General features: G+C 43.7%; 1 protein-coding gene across 1 annotated transcript in view; it reads right to left on the bottom strand.

The window, feature by feature from the left end:
* Positions 1-13,581, bottom strand: part of cbl (Cbl proto-oncogene, E3 ubiquitin protein ligase) — a 201,684-nt gene that overhangs the window by 19,412 nt on the left and 168,691 nt on the right. The window contains exons 10-12 of the mRNA XM_070894563.1: positions 12,117-12,248; positions 3,466-3,846; positions 1,843-1,937 (exon numbers count right to left, since the gene is read on the bottom strand). Of these exons, the coding sequence (XP_070750664.1) occupies positions 1,843-1,937; positions 3,466-3,846; positions 12,117-12,248 (608 nt within the window). The remainder of the gene's footprint in view (positions 1-1,842; positions 1,938-3,465; positions 3,847-12,116; positions 12,249-13,581) is intronic.

Here is a 13,581-nt window from a genome sequence, read left to right as displayed (position 1 = left end):
ACTGGCTGTTTACCCTCCCCCTTCAAAATGTCCTGCACCCGCTCCAAGACATCCTTGACCCTTGCACCAGGGAGGCAACATACCATCCTGGTATACCATACCATACACAATAGCTAACTTGCTGAATAAACAATTCCATATAGTTACCTGACAAATGTAGTCACTAATGCTCAAAAGGCAGGAGGGACAGTAGTTACAAGCAGTTAGTTTCAGCAGAACACACCTCTAGATAACTTCAGTCTGCCGATCTGGCAAGTGCCAGGAGTGGGTGTCTAAAGTTACAATCTTTATGTCTAAGTTGCCGTAGAGGATCTTACCTCGGGACTGATTGTGTATTTGAGGCTCCCTGCATTCCACTTCTATCAAACAAAAGGAGCAGCCAGGAGCATAGAAATTGGAAAGTTAGAATTGCAGAGTGAATAGAAAGCCTTTCCTAGCAACAGAATAGAATTATTTTTGCAATTTAGATTGCATACGTGCCGACACTCATCTATCTAAAAAAAAACCCCGCCACCCCGCCACCACTACTCCTCCAGCTCCATGTGTCATGACCTCTAGCTAGAGACTTGCCATTAGGGTAAGTATCTTAAATTAATGTTTAAAGTTAATTCTAAACTTAAAGAAAAACTTTGAGGGGGAGGAAAATAAAACCAGCCACAGCTCCCACTCCTAATCACAATCCAGTTACCCATATAGGAAAGAATGTGGCTGTGGATATCCAGCAAAGGCAGGACTGATCTCAACTGTAATGCCCCCCTTAAACCAATAACCAGCTGGCACATCCTATCCTCGAGGAATGGCCACATGAACAATGTACCAGCATCAATACAACTGTCCTGCAGCACAGGGTAAGTTTGCTAATCCCTCGCTCCCAGTGGAGAGCTAAACTGGAAGGGAGCACAGGATTGAGCTGGGTTCATAAACAGAATCTACAATTCCTAGAATCATAGAATGGTTACAGCACAGGAGGTGGCCATTTGACCCATTGAGCCCGTGCCAGCTCTCTGCAAAAGCACTTCAGCCCTTTCCTTCAGGTACTTTTCCAACTCCCTTTTGAAAACCATGACTGAGTCTGCCTCCACCACACTTCCAGATCCTAACCATTCGCTGCGTAAAAGAGTTTTTCCTCATGTCGCCTTTGGTTCTTCTGCCAATCACCTTAAATTTGTGTCCTCTGGTTCTCTACCCTTCCACCAATGGGAACAGTTTCTCTCTAGCTAGACCCCTCATGATTTCGAACACCTCTATCAAATCTCCTCTCACCCTTCTCTGCTCCAAGGAGAACAACCCCAGCTTCTCCAGTCTACCCACATAACTAAAGTCCTTCACTCCTCTCTAACCCACACCACCCCCACACCCACTACAGCTCTTTACTAAGAGCAAAGGTTCAGTAAATTTCTTTGGGAATGGAGGGGGAAAAAATATAAGCTCAGTGCATTGGAGGAGCAAAGCAAAGGAAACTTAAAAGTTAGGATTTTTCCAACAGCTTGCTGTTCTTAATATAGGTAGAGATTTACGATATCTATCTCTACCAGAGACAAGCACAGGTGATGTTAACATCTCTGTTGGTAAAGTCATAAAAAATAGGAGCAGGAGTCAGCCATTCGGCCCTTCAAGCCAGCTCCGCCATTTAATCAGATCATGGCTGATCTTCTATCTCCACTCCACCTTCCCGCACTATCACATTCACATAGCACTGCAAGTCAGATGGCGACCACATCATGCAACAGGTCCTCTGTACATCTCATACAAGTAAAGCTATTCACTTCCCTATACACACTGAATGCAGGTATTGGGACACCTGACCTCAATGCAATATCCATAACGCAGAGCGGCATGTACCGTGTAGCAAGAGAGTAGATGGCATTCGCTGATGCGGAGGGCTTCACTTTGGAGTTGTCGAACTCGGAAACATCGCTCACGGCCCCACTGAAAGCCTGCAATCATTAGAAGATATTATGTAAGGTTTGGTGTATTTCATTTTGAATTATTTATATCTTTTTTTAAATCAACATTCAGTCGGTGAGTTAGATAAATATTTGGGTGTGTATCAAAGTACATAAATTAAGCCAGGAGATAACTTTTCCAGTCCTACTTAAGGTGTAGAATCTACTAAAGCCCTGTCCATAATAAGGGGTCACAACAGCACACAGACATCACGATGACGTTTGCAAGTTCATCCGGTTTCCTTTCTCTCAAATCCCATCTGCATCCTCCATTTCCACGATGATCCCCAAGTGAAGAGGTTGAGTATGACTCTGTGGTTTGTGTTTTATGCTGGCAAGCTACTATCAAAATAACTTAGTCTGTCATTGTAAAGCTATGCATATGGGTGGGTTAACTCACATCTTTGTCCATGCAGTTTTTACAGTTCTTGTGAGTTGAACAACCGTTTAAAATCACATAGGAAGATAGAAATAGGAGTAGGCCACTTAGCCCCTTGAGCCTGTCACAAGGTAATTACTGAGGAAAGCCATTCAGCATATCTTAGCTCATCCATCCAGAGAGATCCTGAAATAGTCTTGCTGCAGCATCAATTGTTTCCAGGGTTTTGCCTCTACCGTTATATCTGGGAGTCCATTCCATACATTGATCACCCTTTGTGTGATGAGCTTCTTGATATTAGTCCAAATTTTACATTTTATTAGTTTGAGCCTATATTCCCTTGTCTGATTCTCAATTTAATTTGATATGTAATTTTCTAAATCACCTTTTCCATATTGTTTACTATCCTACAACTTTATGATCATCTCTCTGATGCTTATTTTCAAGGCTGTAACACCCAAACCTATCCAGTCTTTCCTCAGAACTGAAACCTGACATTAGGAATCAGCCTGTACTGACTCCAGCACTGAAATGCCTCCCTTGCGTTTTGGTGACCAGAACTAGACACAGTGCTCAAAATGCAGTCTGACCAGAGCATTGTACAGTTTGATCACAGCTCCCACGGACTTATATTCTACTGTGTTGGTTTTTTTGCTTGCTACTCTATACTGTTTGGACATATTGAACACTATGTCTGCAGAGATTCCTAGGTCTCTTAACACCATCCTTAGCTATTTCACCACGATTCATGAAGTATGCGTGTCCAAGTGCAGTATTTTACACACAGCTGCAATGAACTTCATTGCTTTGCCCACTTACATATTTTGCCCAACTCACTTGTAACTTCTGAGCTGCCTCCTCTGATTTCACTGCACCTCTTAATTTAATTTTATTTGACTAAATTTGAATTTCTGAATCCAAGTCACTGTTGTAAATTAGAACAGAACTAATTTATTACAAGTGCCTGTCAAAATGTTGGTTTAAGTTAAAACCCTGTACCCTACCATTATATAGAACGCTAATCAAACTTTCTGGATACACGGGTCAATTGAGATGTTGTCCTGAAGTTAACCCAAGAACTGGGCATAAAGTATCCAACACTAATAAAACAAAATGTAATGATGCTGTTGCATTTCTCACCGCTGTAATGTCAAGCCCGAGTGAGCTGCTATGTCTAACCGCCTCCGTCCTAGTGTCCATCTGGGATGACAGTGCTAAAGGCAACGAGTGTCTGTTGGATAACTCGCGGCCTGTCCATCTATCCCCAGGATTAAGAGTCGGGAGCGCTGCTTTAGCTGCCTGAGGTCGCGAATGCCAGGCTTCTCCAGATCGGTTTGGCGGTGCAAGAGGCGGCTTATCTCTTGGTAGGAGGTCGCTCGGCGTGCTTGGTAAAGGGCGCCTCTGCATCCGAGAATCCACGCTCGCAGATGGGTGTCGCTCAGGTGGGGGAGGCGGAAGGTCTCGATGAGTTGGAGGAACAGGTAAAGGCTTGTCCTGTTTATGCAGGCCACTAGAGGAAGCCTGTGTGGGAGGAGAAAAAGAGTACACTCAAAAAAACGATCCTTTGAATACTTAAAACATGTTATCTTTGTTTTGAAGCACGTAAAACTAGTGCTTTTATAGAGCAGCAGTTAGAGGCTGGAAAACTGTCATTAAACAAAGGTCCAGCAATGATCTGACTGAAAAGCACAGTGCTTCACCAACCAGAGGGGAAGGGAAGCAACATCGCTAATTTATTCATCTCAGCTTTTCAGCTATTTCCCAAGTGTGCTTTGCATACAATCTAATGCAGGATTACAGAAGTATTAAACTACACATTATAAACAGGACAGAAGTATGTGACTATTCCTCACTTATAGTCCGCAAGATAACCAGATAAAAATATCCTATTTTGAATTTCCATTTAGAGAATAAAAGTTCAGAAAAGGCCACTCAGAAATATCAGTCCTTTCAATTATTATCCCCTAACACTTATCAAAACATACCCTTGTTTTTGTCGAATAAAAACACAAATATTCTGTGAGCCAGTTGCCACAGTGGGTTAGAATGAGCTTCTTTCAGCTCTGGGACCTGGGTTCCAACCCGACAAAAGGTGATGGAATGAATGCTTGTGTCTGCAATGGTCCAATGTGAAATGGGTTCCGACAGTCAACCCCAGTTCCCAATGTGCACAGCAATTTGGAAATAAATGGTCATCCTTGTTCTGAGACCAAAGATGCAATAGCTCCTCCCTGAACTGGGCAAAGGTAAATCAAGCTGTTTGCTCTGCTTGATACAGATTTCGGGTAATTGAAACGGACATGTATTAATTACCAACATGATCACTGACCTTGATGAGCACAAAAAAGCTAAAGTAGTTCAGAATTAACCTATTCACAGTAATAGATCAAGAGCTGCCTGTTTGCTGAAGCTATCCTGAAAAGACAATTATATCAGTTTGGTAGATACTCTTGCAATTGAATTACGAGAAGAGTAGTCCAATTACACATTGCATCTCCAGATTTTAGCACAATCTACTTGTGTCCTTGGGCCCTTCTTGAATATTTACTAGAATGTGGTTCCAACCCCATTAGCTCCCCTGTTCTGAAGAGTCCATAGAAATGGCACCATGTAATTCCAACAACCATTTTGAAACTGCCGAGAGTGTTACCCTCACCGTACCAGTCTTTATCATCAAGGAACACAATCATTAGAAGAATGTGGATCAACTTACTACCTATTCTGATATTGATACAGAAATGTAGTGATTATGTTAGTGGACTAGTAATCCAGAGGACTGGACTGATAATGCAGAGAATGAGTGTTCAAAGACCACCATGGTAGTTTGAGAATTTGAATTTAGTTTAAAAATAAATCTGGAAATAATATGCCAGTAAAAATGCGTGAAGTTGTCAGATAGTAGTAAAAATCCAACTGGTTCAGTTATGTCCTGTGGGGAAAGAAACCTGCCATTCTTACCCGCTCTGGACTACATGAGACTCCAGTCCTACATCAACTGCTCTCAGTTATATTAATAGCTTCTCAGCACAACTAGGGATGGGCAATAAATGTCACCTTGCCAGCAATGTCACATCCAGAGAAATAATTGTTTTATACTGAGGTGTTGCACTGATCTGCATCTTACATGCTTGGGAGTAGGAAATCAAGTTGCACTTTAATCTGTTACACTAGTGGAACAATAATTTTCTTTTATTTGTCATCGATCAAGGTATCAAGAGTTCCTAATTAATGTTCACAATTTTGCTTTGCTTTTTTTATTCATTCATGGGATGTGGGTGTCGCTAGCAAAGCCGGCATTTATTGCCCATCCCTAAATGCCCTCGAGAAGATGGTGGTGAGCTGCCTTTTTGAACTACTGCAGTCCTAGTGGTGAAGGTACTCCCACCCTCCATCACTTTGCTGATGATTGAGAGTAGACTGATGGGGCGGTAATTGGCCGGATTGGATTTGTCCTGCTTTTTGTGGACAGGACATACCTGGGCAGTTTTCCACATTGATGCCAGTGTTGTAGCTGTACTGGAGCAGCTTGGCTAGAAGCGCAGCTAGCTCTGGAGCACAAGTCTTCAGCATGATAGCTGGGATGTTTTCGGGGCCCATAGCCCTTGCTGTATGCAGTGCGCTCAGCCATTCTTGATATCACGTGGAGTGAATAGAATTGGCTGAAGACTGGCTTCTGTGATGGTGGGGACCTCAGGAGGAGGCCGATATAGATCATCCACTCGGCATTTCTGGCTGAAGAGGGTAGCAAATGCTTCAGCCTCATCTTTTGCACTCACATGCTGGGCTCCGTCATCATTGAGGAAGGGGATATTTATGGAGCACGAGTTGTTTAATGGTTCACCACCATTCACGACTGGATGTGGCAGGACTGCAGAGCTTTGATCTGATCTGTTGATTGTGGAATCACTTAGCCTTGTCTATAAGCATGCTGCCTCCACTTTTTAGCATGCATGTAGTCCTGTGTTGCAGCTTCCCCAGGTTGGCACCTCATTTTTAGATATACCTGGTGCTGCTCCTGGCATCCTCTTCTCCACTCCTCATTGAACCAGGTTGATCACCTGGCTTCATGGTAACGGTAGAATGAGGGATATGCCAGGCCATGAGGTTACAGATTGTGGTGGAATACAATTCTGCTGCTGCTGATGGCCCACAGCACATCATGGATGCCCAGTTTTGAGCTGCTAGATCTGTTCTGAATCTATCCCATTTAGCACGGTGGTAGTGCCACACAACACGATGGAGGGTGTCCTCAGTGTGAAGACAGGACTTCATCTCCACAATGACACTGCGGTGGTCACTGCTATCAATGTTGTCATGGACAGATGCATCTGCGACAGTTAGATTGGTGAGGACGAGGTCAAGTAGGTTTTTCCCTCGTGCTCTCTCACCACCTGCTGCAGGCCCGGTTTGGCAACTATGTCCTTTAGGACTTGGCCAGCTCAGTCAGTAGTGGTGCTACTGAGTCACTCTTGGTGATGGGACATTGAAATTCCCCCACCCAGAGTACATTCTGTGCCCTTGCTACTCTCAGTGCTTCCTCCAAGTGGTGTTCAACATGGAGGAGTACTGATTCATCAGCTGAAGGAGGGCGGTAGGTGGTAATCAGCAGGAGGTTTCCTTGCCCATTCTTGACCTGAAGCCATGAGACTTCATGGGATCCAGAGTCAATGTTGATGATTCCCAGGGCCACTCCCTCCCGACTGTATACTACTGTGCCACCACTCCTGATGGGTCTGTCCTGCCGACAGGACATATGCAGGGATGGTGATGGAGGGATCTGGGACATTGGCTGAAAGGTATGATTCTGGGAGTATAACTATGTCAGTCTGTTTCTTGTAGCAGTTTTGTTACAACTGAGTTGCTTGCTAGGCCATTTCAGAGGGCTGTGGGTCTGGAGTCACAGAGACCAGATCAGGTAAGGACGGCAGATTTCCTTCCCTAAAGGACATTCGTGAACCAGATGGGTTTTTACAACAAAACAATAGTTTCATGGTCACCATTACTGATACTAGTTTTTTTATTCCAGATTTAATGAATTAACTGAATTTTAGTTCCCCAGCTGTGGTGGTGGGATTTGAACTCACGTCTCTGGTGCATTAGTCCAGGCCTCTGGATTACTGGTCCAGTAACATTACCACTATACTATCTTTCCCTCTGTTACCCTAGTGTGTCTATACTTTCCAATTATAATTATCACAATTGAAGAGAAGGAAGGAGAATCTAGATAATAAAATTATCCATAATCACACATTGACAGTTCATTGATACTGTAGGTCCCAATGCTGAAAACATGCTGCAAACAGCAAGGAGTTTGGCCATCACAACTAAAGCGATATTAGCAAGAGAGACAAGTTGTGTTAATCATCATAGGCAGTCCCTTGAAATCGAGGAAGACTTGCTTCCACTCTAAAAATGAGTTCTTAGGTGGCTGAACAGTCCAATATGGGAATTACAGTCTCTGTCACAGGTGGGACAGACAGTTATTGAAGGAAAGGGTGGGTGGGACTGGTTTGCCGCACGCTCCTTCCGCTTGGTTTCTGCATGCTCTCAGTGATGAGACTTGAGGTGCTCAGCGCCTTCCCGGATGCACTTCCTCCACTTAGGGTGGTCTTTGGCCAAGACTCCCAGTGTCGGTGGGGATGTTGCATTTTATCAAGGAGGCTTTCAGGTTGTCCTTGAAATGTTTCCTCTGCCCACCTTGGGCTCGCTTGCCATGTAGGAGTTCTAAGTAAAGCGTTTGCTTTGGGAGTCTTGTGTCAGGCATGCGAACAATGTGGCCTGCCCAGCGGAGCTGGTCGAGTGTAGTCAGTGCCGCAATGCTGGGGTTGTTAGCCTAGTCGAGCCTAGTCTGTCCTCCCAGGAGATTTGCAGGATCTTGCGGAGACATCATTGGTGGTATTTCTCCAGCGATTTGAGGCGTCTACTGTATATGGCCCACGTCTCTGAGTCATACAGCCCTGTAGACCATGAGCTTGGTGGCAGATTTGAGGGACTGATCTTCAAACACTCTTTTCCTCAGGCGGCCGAAGACTGTGCTGGCACACTAGAGGCACTAAAGAGATGATATTAGCGAGAGAGACAAGTTGTGTTAGTGATATGACAGCTAATGGTTCATTTAGGATCGCAGAACGAGCTACAAGCCAGTCAAGCAATGGAAGTCTCCTGTACAACTACTGCACAAGCTGAAGTGACAACTATTATGCAGCAAACATAAGCAGCCTTCTGTTCCCTCTACTGTTTCCCCTGCTCCCCACACACATCACTCACTCAAGTGGTCAAGCTCACACATTTGCTCCAGCCTGTAATTTAATGCAAACATAATAGTTTTATACTTTTCATTGCCACAAACCAAATAGGCCACCAGACCTGGGCCTCTCGAGTCGATAGTTTTGACACACACATCCTAACCACAACTTCCCCAAGCAAGCCGGGTTGATATAAATCCTGCCACTTGACACCATTACTTCACTTAAACAGGAACAATGGTTGTAATTATCTTGCAGCTTCACAATCACAACGTGCTGCAATTCCGGTGTAGCGTTATCAATTTCCTTCACATCACAACTCGCCAGAATACACTTCTCTCAGTAATACACTACATCTACTCCATGCCCTTCAGTGGGGCAATGAAAACCTCATTTTGTTCAATTCTTCAATGGCAACTGATTCATATTTCTAAGTCCAACAGTTACCACCTCTCCCCTTTGATGGGTCTCCCTTGGTCTTTTTACTGCCGACTTTCTTGATCTCACTATCGCGTGACCTTAAATGGAACTCGCACAATCCCTTCATTGTCGAAGGTGTCTCCAAGCAGGCCAGTTTTCTTTATCACGCCAAACACTTTTACCCTTCAACAACTCAACCATTCGAGACTAGAATACTGGTCCCATGTCTCGGGAGGCTCTTCTAGTGTCTCTCTAACACTGCTGGACATGAGACAAGAAAAAGCTCACCATCTCATAGATAATCCCTCCAGCCGCTATCCATAACAGCTTTCCTTGCTTTTCTAAATTGTAATTGATACTATTATGGGGTCAGTGCTCTTCGGTAATATCCTCTTTTGTTCCGATGCACCAGATAGATTATTCCACAAATTTTTCCTCTCCCTTTCAAGCCCAAGGTATTGAAATCAAGTATCATTTCACAGTCTCCCAATTTAATTCATTCTTTCCCTGGACAGTCTTTAAAACTCAAACTCCTCACTTCCCACTGGCTTTCCTTCCTCCTGAAGCATCGAAGCTTTTGAAAACTTGAATTCTGAGGGACCCAATCGCTACTCGCTAATTTAATAAAGAAATGGCAGGCTGGTTAATTGAGCACGTATCCCTTTTCACAGTAGAGGAAGAGGACGAGGAGAAAATACTAGCGGTGCAAGGGAACCTAAAAATAAGTCAAGGGGAGGAACAGTGGTTTTAATATAAGTATACAAAAAATGGTCATGGAGGAGATAATGGGACTTAAGGTAGAAACATCGCCAGGACCTGATGATTTCCACCCTGGGGTATTAAAAGAAACAGGTGGGGTTATGGCAGATGTATCTGTCATCATTTGCCAAAGCTCTCTAGATTCAGTAACTGTGCCCTTGGATTGGAAAATTGCAAATGTTTATTTGAGACAGGAAAGAGGGAGAAACCAGGAAACTACAGACCTGCCAGTGTAATGTTAGTTGTGACCATCAAGGACAGATTGATTGAGCATTTAAACAAATCTGAGCTGATCATAGAGAGTCAGCATGGATTGCGAAGGATAGGTCACGTCTGACTAATCTCGCTGAATTGTGTGAGGTCATTAATAAGGTGTACAACAACAACTTGTATTTATATAGCGCCTTTAACGTAGTGAAACGTTCCAAGGTGCTTCACAGGAGTATTGTGAGATTAAAAAAATTGACACGGAGCCGCACAAGTAGAAATTAGTGCAGCTTGGTCAAAGAGGTATGTTTTATGGAGCACCTTGAAGGGGGAAAGAGAGGCGGAGAGATTTAGGCAGGGAGTTCCAGAGCTTGGGGCCTAGGCAACAGAAGGCACGGCCACCACTGGTTGAGCGATTATAATCAGGGATGCTCTAGAGGGCAGAATTAAAGGAGCGCAGACATCTCAGGGGGTTGTGGGGCTGGAGGAGATTACAGAGATAGGGAGGGGCATGGAGGGATTTGAAAATGAGTAGAATTTTGAAATGGAGGCGTTGCTTAATCAGAAGCCAATGTAGGTCAGCGAGCACAGTGGTGATGGGTGAGCGGGACTTGGTGCAAGTTAGGACATGGGCAGCCGAGTTTTGGATCACCTCTAGGGTAGGATGTGGGAGGCCAGCCAGGAGTGCATTGGAATAGTCAAGTCTAGAGGTAACAAAGCCATGGATGAGGGCTTCAACAGCGGATGAGCCGAGGCAAGGGCGAAGATGGGCGATGTTATGGAGTTGGAAATAGGAAATCTTAGTTATGCTGCGGATTTGTGGTCGAAAGCTCATTTCACGGTTAAATATGACACCAAGATTGCGAACAGTCTGGTTCAGCATCAGACAGAAGTTGGGGGAGAGATGGAGTTAGTGGCCAGGGAACGGAGTTTGCGGCGGGAACCGAAAACAATGGCTTTGGTCTTCCCAATATTCAACTGGAGAAAATTTCTGTTCATCCAGAACTGGATGTAGGACAAGCTGTCTAACAATTTAGAGGAGTGTTTATGGATATTATCTATAAGGACTTCCAGAAGGAATGTGATACAGTTCCACAAAAGAGATTAGCAAAAATTAGAGCGCATGGAATTGGAGATATTGGGATTATGGGCTGATAATTTGTTGAGAAGTAGGAGAGAGAGAGTGGGGATAAAGGGTATGTACTCTGATTGTCAGAATGTGATAAGTGGTGTTCCCAGGGTTCTATATTGGGGTCTCAGCTTTTCACTATATATGACTTGAATGAATGAAGAGAGAGTTGTATAAAGAAGTTTGTAGATAAGACTAAGTTAGGAGGAACAGCAAGTTGTGTAGATGGAAGCAAAGAGTTACAAAGGGACATAGACTGATTAAGTGATTGGGCTAAAATGTGGCAGATAGAGATCAATATGGGGAAGTGTGAGGTTACATAGAATTTACAGGACAGATTTCTACCAAATCTACACATTTTAGGCTGAATCACCTGGTCCATGCCGGTGTTTATGCTCCACCCTTCTTCATCTATCAGGGATAACCTTCTATTACTTTCTCCGTCATTTGTTTATCTAGCTTCCCTTTAAATGCATCTATGCTATTCGCCTCAACCATTCTATTTGGTAGCAGGTTCTGCATTCTCACCACTCTCTGGGTAATTGAGTTGAAGCTGCTCCTGAATTCCCTATTGGTGACTATCTTATATTTATAGGCATGAAGGATAGAAATGTTTTGCTTGCGAGGGAGCATCAGCTCCGGGGATCTATGCTGGTAGCTATTTCTCCCTCCAGGAAGAGGGTTTGGTAGGAATGGAGCAGATAACTATTTTTTCCCACTTTAGCCACACCTTTTTATTGTATTCCATGGAACGGGGACACATGGCAGCCATTGATCTTATATTGGAATATTTCTACCAAATCTACACATTTTAGGCTGGATATCTACCTATCTTTATCTGGTATTGGCTTGCATCCATACTTAGAGCCTACCACTGACAGTCAGATGAAGACCAAGAACTCATCACACCAGGAATTACAGATGTAAATCCCAGCTCGACCACTACGCTGCGACAATAAGCCAACCCACTGTGCCCCAGTGGTGTTCTCTATAAACGCACACAATATCATCCCAATAAAACAGTCCCTTACCTTGGGTGAAACACAAGGGCTAGGTGCACTGGACACAGTGGGTGATCGATGCTGCAGCAGGTCTAACCGAGGAGGAACTGGTGGAAGCGCAGAATTGGGAGCTGGGGTGACTGGAGACGGTGGACGCTCAATCTGTTCAGGAAACAAATTGTAAACTAATATAGTGAGCAATGCTCACAAGGAACATTGTGAAAAGGTCTCTAGCGCAGAACGTTTTTACACAATATCAGCAGTCTTGTTGTACATTTCTGCAATACAGTACACATGTTACTATTTCTCCATAAAAGCAAAATCAAGGAATTGTCAGAAGGACAGGGGGAAATTGAGTGCAAGAAAAGAGCACATCAGTGGTCATGGGGAGAGGACAGCACCAGGATCGACTGGGATTACCCCCACAGGCAGATGGCCTGCTGACTCTCGCCATCTAGGCTCACACATGGAGAGCAGCTGGCACCCAGTCAGTACCTTCAGGAGAGAAAAGAACATTGTGAAAAAAGGATAAAAATAAAAAGGGACACAGGTAGTCAAATATAGGGGCAAAGAATAAATTAACTACCCTAACAAAGAAAGGACGGAAAACTAAACACATCTATATCAGTCAAGAAAATCGAAGTGGAACGACTTTAGAACTTCCAGTAGAAGGGACTCTATAAATTATAAAGAAAGCAATAAAATTAAACTTTAAATATTTGAAGGACATAAGAATCAATTATACAATGTAAACAGTGGAACCAAGATAAAGAAGTATAAACAACAACCAGACACCAATGGTACAGCAGTGCAGATGCTAAAAATGTTGGGACACCATGGCCAGTGAGCTGATGGGGGAAAGCTGCAAAATGGCACCCAGGTACCATGGAAAACAGGAGAGAATCAACAAGTTCTCTCTGCCCCAAGTCATTAATGAACATTGTCAGTGCCCTTTACAGAGTGGCATTGATAGAGGTCTAGGAGCAGGCTTCCTGACGCCCTGGGAATAGTGCATGGAGACCAGAAACATGGAAAGAGGAAGAAAGGCACAAAATGATTTAATTAACTCTAAGAACACTATATAATTAGCAGGAGCAAGACAAGCCCTAGAACTTGATCACGTCAATTACCCATCTTTAACACTTGGTGATAAAATGCTGACATTGCATTAAAACACGAAGTAAAGGAAAAAAAATAGAGAGCCGACTGACATGCTGATTTTGTAAACAGCCGCAATGTAATGCTGACAATGCAGGGAAAGTCTACAGTCAGCAGTACACAGAATAACTGGGTTCACATTATTATAGGGGAACTCCACAACCAACTCAGTTTGCGCAAATGCTTCTCTGTTATTTAGCCCTTTAGTTACAGCATTTCATGCTTGTCATGACATTTTCCATCTATAAATTATAAAGAAAGCAAGCAATAAAAGAACATCTACTTCTCACAAAGCACTCTCCCCAAGACCCTCCCAGTTGAGGACACTACCATTACT

The sequence above is a fragment of the Pristiophorus japonicus genome, chromosome 11 (genome assembly GCF_044704955.1).
Source record: "Pristiophorus japonicus isolate sPriJap1 chromosome 11, sPriJap1.hap1, whole genome shotgun sequence".
NCBI classification, from domain to species: Eukaryota; Metazoa; Chordata; class Chondrichthyes; family Pristiophoridae; genus Pristiophorus; species Pristiophorus japonicus.
The sequence above is the reverse complement of the archived record's forward strand: the minus strand, read 5'-3'. Positions and strand labels throughout refer to the sequence as shown.